The sequence below is a fragment of the Lipotes vexillifer genome, unplaced genomic scaffold (assembly GCF_000442215.2).
Source record: "Lipotes vexillifer unplaced genomic scaffold, Lipotes_vexillifer_v1.1 scaffold125, whole genome shotgun sequence".
In the NCBI taxonomy this organism is placed as follows: Eukaryota; Metazoa; Chordata; class Mammalia; order Artiodactyla; family Lipotidae; genus Lipotes; species Lipotes vexillifer.
The window spans coordinates 293,399-304,499 of NW_006785403.1; the positions used below are offsets into that span (position 1 = coordinate 293,399).

Consider the following 11,101-nt stretch of genomic DNA (forward strand, 5'->3'; position numbering starts at 1 on the left):
ACTCTTTCCAGCAACTTAAAATTGAATATTGTACAGTCAAATTGAGAGAAGGATACACACTAAACATGGCTTGCATCACTGGATTCAAATGACTTATATCAACATAATAGTAGAAATTTGGAATTAAATAAGTACTTATTTAGTCTTTTGGCTCAGAAAAGATCTTAAATTTTTGTTTATGCTTGTTAATTCATTTTTTGTTTTTTAAAAACACAAATATTCCCTGACAAACTGTAGAAAAGACCCCACAATATTTAGGGATAAAGATAGAGTTTTGATGATTTTGTATCTAAATTATAATTCTTAAAACAAATCAGAGTGTAAGTTACCCACTTATTCACCTTCTGAAAGCAATGAGTCATTAATGACTTACATCTTACTCATATTTCCCTAAAAGACATTTTTATTTTGGGATTTAAGAACATGCTGAAATTCTGCCAAGACTGCAAACTTTGCAGAACAATGTGTTTTTTTATTTTGCTCCACCGGTGAAATATATAATTGAAAAAACGGAAAACATTTTTTCCCACAACTAACACAGTTGTTTAATTTTTGTTATAAAAAAAATCTATATGACAAAAAAATTTTACGGAACAGTTTTATATATATATGTATATATACATATAATTTTTTTCTTGGTAAAATGTCTATGAGATGGAAAACCTTGTTTTCCATTTAAGTGGCTAAGTGATATGCCCACAAATAATTTACTTTCTAATGTATAGGGTTTTTCATTGTGTAAGGACATGTCCAATTTGATAATAAAGAATAAAATTCTGATAACTAATTTTGAGAAGTGTCTTAGAGTTAATGTTGCAGATAGAACCTAACAAACTGAAAATTAAATCACAAGTTTCTGAATCAAAATACCTATTTAGGGAGGAAGACTTTGGTAATCTCCTGAAGCAGGAGTGACAGAGGGTTGTCACAGTGATGTGTGCTACAAAAAGATGATAGCAGTCTACGACATGACTTGTAGCTTGATTATCAATGACAGTTACAAGAACATAGGTACCCTCTAGCCTCCGTTCGTGAAACTGAGAAAACCTGTCTTCAAATCTGTACAAACTGGCAATTGGGAATTTATGTAGACTATCCAGAAGTCTACTGGATAATAGAAGCCTTTGGAGCTAAATCTGCTTTGAAGGATTATTCAAAACTGCAATATCCAGATAGACTTAAAATAGAACATCTGAGAGTTGGCTTATACTTAATTTTCTAGCTGAGAAGAAAGACTAGAGATTGCCTTCACATATGGAAATATACTTTTGGTAGGCTATCATATTTTCAAATACTGAGATCCTCTTCTGGCCCATAAGTAACTAAGAAATAAAATGAAGGGTATGATGCTACCGGGTACATGTATAGTAATGTGTTATCATCACCTCAACAGCACATAGATTAAATAAATTCCAGTCATTTCCTACCTCTCTTTGAATAACTGTTTCCATAATAGTGCCAAAGGCTGGAATTGTGGCAATCCTGACAGAGCTGTTAAAATTAAAAAAGAAAGAAACTGAAACTTTCTTTGAGATGAAAAACTGATTATTATTAAAATATATATCGAAGTAAGTACAAGGTAAATATACTGTATTAGTCTCTAGCAATGACAAATTAAATTAAAAAAAAAAGCAGACCAAGAAGAATGCTCAAAAAGACAGGATAACTTAAGGTCGCAGTCTGTGAAACTCACAATTCAGGATCACTGGACAAGGTAACAAGGGCCGGAGCAACCCGCTTGTCAACTAACGCTTCACTCATGCCTCGAAGAGTCAGCTGTAAACCAGTCAACATGCAATAAAAAATGGTTTGGTAAACTGGAATGAGAACTGGGTTAGCTGTGACTGAGGATGGGCAGGCAGACTCATTGGCCTTTCTTGGTTTAGTCACCCACACGAGACATTAAAATGTTAAGCCTTTGGTTCATGCCACTATACTTACTGGTAACAACATGTTAGTGAGATTAGCAGAGCATCCCTTCTTGGCTTGGAAGAAATAGTCCATCAGCATGTTTTAAGTTTTGGAAACGTTTATTGAGGACTAATAAATACTACTAATATATTATTTTCAATATATGCCCTTGTCATTAGGCTTACTGTGAAGGTTGACTTAAAAAAAATACATGAATAGTAGTATAATAAAGTTTAAAATCAAGTAAGCATAATCCAATATTATTATTTTAAAGAGCTAAATCTAGTCTTCAGTGAATTTAAAAGCTGATGGTTATTTCTTGACAGGCGCATTTTGAAAGGGATGCTGAATGTAAAAGGTAGGAACAACACTTACATTTCAGGGTCACTGGAGAGAGTTATGAGAGCAGGAACAACCCTCTGAGCTACCAGAGTTTCATTCACCCCCTTCACCAACAGCTGATTGGTCAGCACAGGGGGTATTCACAGGTGATGCATGGAAAGAGCAAACACAATGCCACAGGAAAAAGAAAGGAACAACCAAGAGAAAGAGAGAAAACACAAAAGCAAAACCAAAATTAGAAGCTAAGCAAATATTGCTACTAGAGTGCTTTATAAAGGCAGAGAATGCTTAGGAGAAAAATAAAGCTTACACAGCCTAGCAGTCCCTGAAAACAGTTTGTTACCAATTCAATGGCAGTTTGTACTTTTGGTCAAATAGTCTATGCAATTTCCATGTTCAATTTAAAAGAAAGCTTTACCTTTTTTTTGTTTTTAAAGAAACTAAAAAGAGGACATACTGGGTTCTATGGTTAAATTCTTTAAATAAATCTGATAGAATTTTGTTATGACCAACAAGGTACAAACTGGACTGTTTTTAACCAAACTCAAATGGCTAGCAGCCACCACTAAATTGCTTCTGATTGTTCTAACGCAAGTAAATTTAAAAATCACGTACAAAAATTCCCAACCTTTTACATCATGTAGCTTTATTTCTTGAGGTACAGAGATATAATGCAGCCTAGTGGAAAGTACTTATTTCATGTGGGAATCAGACCTGGGTTCAGATTCTAGCTCTCCACTCACTGGTCATGTGGCCTTAGATATATTACATAATCCCTTGAAACTCAGTTTTCTCATCTGAAAATGGTGACACTATCATCTACCTCAAAGGATCATTGTGCTACTAACTACACATAATATACTTAAATATTGTGTCTGACAAAGACTAGGCATTCAAGAAATGCAAGTTGAATTATTAAGACTACTCAAAGGACATAAGATCTGTGATATATTTGGAAAAAGAAATTATTAATTAAAAAATGTTTTTGTCTCATCCAAGTAGTTAATGTTTACAAATAGTTCTGTTTTGCATTTCTCTAAAAGCTCAAATAAAAAAAATACAATGAGCACAATTAGACCTATTTCTATAATCTAATCATAAAAACAATTCATTTAGCAACCAACCCTAAATCGTAGAACGAGAGGACAATATTGAGCTGTACGCATTGTTTTTATAAAAATCACGGAATTTTATGAGTTCAACAGAAAAGGGTAACATCCTAATCCTACATTCTCTATTTCAGAATGTAAACACAAATTAATCCTAAATGCTAATCAATCTCTTCACCTTGTAATGGAACTAGTCCTCATAGAAGATGGAAGATGCTGTGGAATTTTTAGTAATAAAAACACAACACTGTGTTGGGTTAACTATTCCTCCTACACAGCACATCAGAGCAGAGCTCCCTTTATCAGAGATTTTTAATTTTACAATAATCTGTTACCATTTTACAACTGATACACTTTAGAATCTACCTCAGTATTCTGAAATAATTTTTATTTCAACAGAACCATGGATAATTTAGGCAGGAATAAAATGACAAAAGAACTTCTGTTACTACCTTAAACATTACAGATGTCAGGTAGAAAGAAACAGGGGGCAGAAGTTCAAATACATTATATACAACTTTCTTCTCTGTATCATTTTATAAATAAGGTAGCTTAGATTCGAATTAGTAAAGTGTATCTTGAAATGTCTAACTTGTGCCAGCCAAAAAGCATTAAAAAAAAAAAAAAAAGGGATAATTCAGGGGGCAAGTTAATTTTTCATTGTACTGGAGTTTTTAGGTTTAATTTAATAAGGTGGAAAATTGGAAAGCAAAATTTAAGAGCTATTAATTATTACACATTTTAGACACAGTTTATCATTTGATTTTTAAACATGATGAGGTAAGTACAATTATTATTAATGTTTTAACAGATGAAGAAACTGAGCCTGAGAGAAGTTAAATAACTTGCCCAGGGTTTTAGAGCTCAAAAGAGGTAGAGCTAGAAAATGAACTCAGTCATATTTGTCTTAAAAGCCCATGCCTTCTTTGAGTTGTGGTCTTAATGTTACTTGATTTATCTCCTTATGATTGATGTAAGAAATCATTATATGAAGTTCTTTTCTGCATCGTTTGGGAAATCCATTATGTCACACTGGAAGTCACATAATAAAGTCTCTTTTATAAATCAATTTCAATAATAATTTGTTACATCAAGAATATATTGTCTCTTACTTAACAACGAGAAGAATATGACTGATTGGATTTCCCGTTTTTGCCCTGCTGTCTGAAAACTCACAGCTAAATTCAGTGTTCAATTTCACTAAGTATCTCATATTATGTTCCTGGTATATCCATTTATTGCTTTCTTCTCAGTAGTTTCTGGTCTCACATTAAAAAAATTAAAAATTTTAAGTGACCTGTTTTTTATGTTTTTATTTTGAATTAACTCATTTTGGGGGTAGGGGAAGCAGGCATAACTGTAAATTATAAAGTATTAGTATCAAAAGAAATCTTATGAAATAATTATTCTTTTAATACAATATTATTCAAAATAAGCCTCACTGACAAAAAAGTAACTTTAATTTTTCCTACTAATGACTTTTACTGGCATGCTCAGTAAAAATTTTTTTTATCATAAATGAACTTGAAAAATCATTAAAATAAGTCTCTCAGATTAGACTCAGAAACTCATAATCAACCTAGAGAACACTGAAAACTGCTTAAGCATAGGTATAGTTTCCAACCAGCACTGACAGCAGACAGAGAAACCAAAACCAGACAAAAACCACATGTAAGAAATAAGGCAGAAAAAAACCCACAGAAACAAGTAAAAAGGGAGGACGCTTCATTTTCTTTATTTTCATTTATATTGTATGCTTCACCAGTATGTACATACATTTTACAAATAAATGGTTTAAGAGAAAGAAATAGCTGTTATGGTCTTAGAATAAAATCCTATTAAGTGAGTACATTAAAGAAATAGGATATTTTTCTTTTGAGGGGGAGAGGAGGCTAAAGAAATTCTTTTTTCTTTCACGGTAATAATTATTTTTCAGCCTATTGAATAATCAAAAATTATTTATATCCAGAAGGCACTTATGCTAGAAATCTAACTGAATTTTTAATTTGGAATTTATCTTGACAAAGAACATGTGATTAGTTTTTTTTTTTATCAAATATGTATAATTGTGGGAATAACATGTTCAGAGGATTTTCAACCTCCTCATAAGGATGGAATTTTCTTTAGATTCCACAAATCTATTTTATATATTTAAGAGTTTTAGAAGGTATATATTTCAAATCTGTCAGTGCTCTATCCTTTAGATTGCAATTTATCTTAAATTATGTAAAAATTCTGAAATTCAGGAAAAATTGAATTGTCTAATTCTTATGAAAATAAGTGCTTTTTAAGATATTTTAAGAATCACATGTGTGTATTAAGGACAATTTTAGTTTGGATAAGTATACTTTTCCTAAACTATTATATTATTTTGTGAAGTAACAGCATATTAAAAAAACAATAATCATAATGATAGTTAACATTTATTAAGCTCTTATTATTATGTGCCAGACACTGTTTTAAGACCTTAGAAGTATTAATTCATTTAATATTAACAAAAATCCTTTGAGATAGATACTTATTATTATCATCTTCACTTACATTATAGATGAGAAAACTAAGGCACAGAGAAGTTTGAAACTGGCATTAAGTAGCAGAGACAGACACTGAACCCAGCCGGTATGGCTCTAAGAGAAGACTCAAGAACAGTAAATAACACTCTAAACCACTTTTAGTGCTCAAATTCAAGTTCTAGAAACATATATATATGTACACTAGGCTAACATAATTTCCTCTATGATGGATAAAAAGATAGGTATTCCAATTTTCATACTAAACTTGGGTAGGTGGCAATTTAAGAAAATCTAGTTAAATTATATGAAGTCTCTTCTGTCTTATAAGTCTATAGGCAGTTAATGTATAAAGATGTTGTTATTCCAGATATGAAAGGTGAGGGAATAGTGAAGTAGGAATAATCAGTAAAATAAATATTTCCATAATTGCAAGTATTGAATCCAACTATATTTTACTCATGAATCCAACTATATTTTACAACTTTAAAGATATCTTATATTGTTTTACTTTATTTTAATAGCTGTGTGCCTCAGTAAATAGAAAGTATAGCCAGGAAGATTTACATAGGATGGAAATTAAAATAAGATTTAAAAGAAATTCTGAGAAATGGAAATGATAATATAATAACATTCAAGGAACCAATGAGGCTAGAAAATAATCTGAAATGTACCAAAGCTAAATTTCTGCCCCATCACACAGTACACAACTAGATACTCTTCAATGCCATAAAATATACATCAACACACCATAGTATGAAAAGCCTCTCTGCCTTTTTAAGAAATATTCCCTCTCGCTCTTCCAAAGAAAATCATTATGATCTGAACCAACAGAAGCATTTGTTTACATACCTCAAACATTCTAGCAGCAGTACATCTCACAAGTGCTGAAGTATGGACAACACCATACCACAAAACAGTTAACAATAACTCATGGTAGGCTGGATTTGCACTGAAAGAAAAAAAATCAATGCTAAAAGTGAGAGCCACATAGTTCTGGTTTAAAACATAAAAAGGTATATTCTTTCATTAAAGTCTATTTTGTCTTACTGGTGTATTTAAAAATACTACATTTATGAGGAATATTAATGATAAAAATATTGGCAAAACATATAGAATTAGTTTGTATGGTTTAATAGGTTACATCTAAGATTCTTTAAAAAAGGAAGTCACCTTATAAAACTACAAACTTTTAGCATATTCAGGAGCTATACTTTTAGTTTCTCTAAGTATTTGCAATTATGATAAATATTTCAACTCTTTAATAGCATAAAAGTTAAAATTATAAAAAATAAAATAAAATAAAATTTATTACTTATGAGAAAGAAACACTGGACTAAGAGCCAGATGGGTAAGTTATAACCTCTGTGGGTTTTAATTTCTGCATCTATAAAAATCTGGGACAATACTGTCCTATTTACATCATATATATGGTTGTTTGTAGGGTCAATAAGGATAACTCAAATCACCTATATGGAAGGGTAAGTTGGCTGTGAAGCCTATCCAAATGTGGGACAGTACTATTAATAAACACATAAGTAAAGAATGAGATAAAACTACTTAAGCAGCTAGATGATGTGCTTATGAGGGACTAGGCAAATCAAATGGAATGGAAAAAGGAGCCTAATGAGCTGGCTTTCACTTGGGGCTCCTTTTCCAGTTTTGGGATACTGAATTTTCTTCAAATCTGTACTTGACTTTATTTCTCCAGCTGCTTCAAAGAAGATATGTCTGTATCCTTTCCCTCATTCTTTTATTATAATGCATTGATTACAAAATATTAAGAATGTACAAATAGGAAAAACCAAAAACAAACAAAAAAATCTTAAGTCTCAAAACCAAGAGATTTGGTGTGTATGCCAATCTTTTTAGACTAAAAGTATGTACTCTATAAATCTAATTTTAAAACTTTATATAGCTTTTAAAAAACTATAGCTATTATTTTTACCCCAGTTCCACAAAAGAAGCTTTCAGGCTATCAAGAGGAGCATGAGATAATGAAAGCAAGGTCATTACATCTTCTAAGAATCCAATTAACAGCTTTCGGTCTTCTTCCTACAGAGGAAAAAGACTGATAATGAATTTCCACTCAATCAAGTAGAACTAAAACCATAATTTCCTAACTACAATTAGAAAATTTTACCAAATAAGGGGAAAATATCCTAATTTGGGAGCATTTTAATTAAAGATATTTATTAAGCATATCTATGATCACAGTGGTGTGAGGACAAAGACTATCTTGATTCACAGATTTAGACCCGTGCTGTCCAATATGGTAGCCACTCACCACATGTGGTTACTTATATTTAAACTAAAAATGAAGTAAAATAAAAGATTCAGTTCCTGAGTCACACTAGTTACAATTCAAGTTGTTTAACAGCCATGTGTGGTTAGTGGTTACCTTACCGGACAGCTCAGATACAGATTATTTATATCATTGCACTATCGATTAGATAGTTCTAGTTTAAAACATAACAAGGTATATTCTTTTATTAAAATCTATTTTACCAATTTTACTTCCCATTAACTTTGGCTCTACATACTTAAATACAAACCACTAAAATAGTTATCCTCCTAATAGTAGAAAATTGATATCTGAGAAATTATTAGTGGTGAGAAGCTTCACACCTGCTGAAATATAGACCACTGTGTTCTTAAAACAGTCACACCCTTGACTAAAAAATAATCTTTACTTTTAATCTTTCTTTTACAAACCATTATTTTAATAATCTGAAAAAATGTTTCTTTCTTTTTTCTTACACAGTACCGTATTAAGAAATATGTTAGAAAAAGCAGGTCTACTAAATAGGAAAGTTAAAATAATAACCATATGTTAAATTAACCTGAATCTGTAAGGGAAGGAATCTGACATTCTATCAGAAAGTAAATATATAGAGAGTCAGGTATTTTGTCTTTAGGTCTTTATTAGCTCAACAATAAATGGCTTCTGTATATATCAATAGATCCATGAGGAAGAGTAGATTACCACCTACCTTTTTTCTACATGGTCAGGTTAATTTAGAATGAGGTACAGATAAGTGATTGACAAAAGTAATGATCAGCATGAATAAAGGATGGACACGGCAGTTTTATAATACGCCAGTCTATTTAGGGAAGAACTTAGACACTGACAAACCAGCATCAGAGCTATGTTGGAATATAGATCTCACTCATTTATAGTCGCTTACTATATTAAACAGAGTATCCATAAATTTGGAAGATAAACTGTAAATCTGAAAAAACTTAAGTGTGAAATAAGACCTATGAAATATACTTCTAAATGAGCATGGATTCCTTTGATTTGAAAATTTACTATAATACTATTTCTCAGCTTTGAAATTTAATACTGCTCATGTATTTGATTCAAAATAGGTTTTGTTTACCAAAGCAATCAGGGCGTGATTAACTCTAACAGAAAATTTGGTTTAGTAAGAAAAATATTAACAGCTGGTGTGGGCAATCTAGGACAGCCACCTCAATTCACATTTTGTAACCAGCAGGAAAGTTCTTATCTCTTTAGATACTTGGATTTCATATAGTGGCTCAAAAAGCATGTCTTTATTCATTTATCCAACAAACCTATACTGAGGGACTACCATGAGGCAAACTTTGTACTTCATTATGCCTTAAAATACCACTTATGGTGAAAATCAACGTACTAACCAACTGCCAGCGCTTAAAAATGAGAGAGAAAAATATTGATATCACACTTGTTATTATGCTGGAAGAGCTTCTAAAATTAAAGAGGAAAATGGTATTCACGCTATTGTGCCTCATAATATGTGCTAGGACTTAATCTCCATGAATTTAAGAATAACAATAGATACAAATCTCCATGAATTTAAGAATAACAATAGATACAATCTGTTAAGGTTACATGACTTAAAATATTCTAAACACAGGGATTCTCTGTGTATACATATTATGGAGTAGTCTTAGAAACTAGTGTAGAAAAGTTTAAAAGAATACTGTACTACTTTAACAGAGTTGGAGCTTCTGTTTCAAAGTATCATATGATACTGTAGAACTATATTTTAATATTATAGGATGGTTCAAATCTATTTTGGAAGAAGAGTGCAATAAATATGAACTGCTTTACTCTGAATACAAAAGGCAAAAGAAATTAGGTATTAATCGGGTAAATTTGGGAAAAAAGATCTTCCTGTTTGCTTCTCACATTCTAATTCCTAAAAATGCTTTATCTTGAGTCCGTATCTTAGCCTCACAGGTGGGACTGCCTCACACTTAAAAATGACTGATGTGCCTTAATAAACATAATATGTTTACTTAAAACAATGTTAAGCTGAGTGAGGTGGTCTGTTACATTGGTGACCACCAATGAACCACATCTCCTGGTTCATGCTCTCATTTAGTTCCCTCCTTTTGAATCTGGGCTGGGCCTGTGACTTGCTTTAAGCAATAGAATGCTGTAGTAGTGATGTGCTAATTCCAAGCCTAGGCTTTAGCCTAGCAGATTCTGATTTTGCAATTTTGGGAGCCCTGAGCCACCATGTAATGAGTCTGGCTCTGCTGTTCCACAGGCCCTGAGGACAGAGAGAGGCCCTAAGACTACCTGGAGACTGAAGCTCAGCCATCCTTGCTGAACCCGCTACCAACCAACCAAGTGAATGCAGCAACACAAGCGAGTACCAGCAAGAAGAGACGCTTAGCTGAGCAAAGATCATGAGCAAATAAAAGGGTTATAATAAGCCTTTATGTTTTGGGGTAATTTATTATGCAGTAACAATTAAGAAAAATAAAGTATTACTAAAAAGTACCTTACTAAAAATGATGATATAGTATGCTACAGCATTTTGTAGTTTGCTTCACTTAACACATGTGCTTTGTTGTTTATTAATGAAGAAAATCAGGAAACACAAAGAAATTACTAAATAAGTGCAATCTAACACCTCTAACAAAATATCAAGAAGCACAAAATCTCTAAATTTATTTGTCCAACAGAGATTTTCCTCAGAGACTATTACTGAAATATGCTCGCCACTGTAAATTATTTATTGAATGAAATGAATAAATAAATTTTGTTTTCACTTATGGGTAACATTTTCAATTATAAGCACATTAAAAGACATAATATTAGCTATCTTTCTAAATAGAAAGTGCTTTACATTTTCCAGCAAAAGAATTTTTCCCTTACCTGAATATAACACGTAAGGACTCCTGTTGCATAAATGGGGACAGTAGCTTTAGTGAGGACCCCATTTCCTGCTG

General features: G+C 31.9%; 1 protein-coding gene across 1 annotated transcript in view; it reads right to left on the minus strand.

Moving 5' to 3' along the window:
- The window catches only part of RELCH (RAB11 binding and LisH domain, coiled-coil and HEAT repeat containing), a 120,992-nt gene that overhangs the window by 21,446 nt on the left and 88,445 nt on the right, over positions 1-11,101 (minus strand). The window contains exons 20-25 of the mRNA XM_007457529.1: positions 11,028-11,098; positions 7,821-7,927; positions 6,725-6,824; positions 1,694-1,776; positions 1,428-1,491; positions 1-14 (exon numbers count right to left, since the gene is read on the minus strand). The exon at positions 1-14 is cut by the window's left edge and continues 143 nt beyond it. Coding sequence (XP_007457591.1) covers positions 1-14; positions 1,428-1,491; positions 1,694-1,776; positions 6,725-6,824; positions 7,821-7,927; positions 11,028-11,098 — 439 coding nt within the window. The remainder of the gene's footprint in view (positions 15-1,427; positions 1,492-1,693; positions 1,777-6,724; positions 6,825-7,820; positions 7,928-11,027; positions 11,099-11,101) is intronic.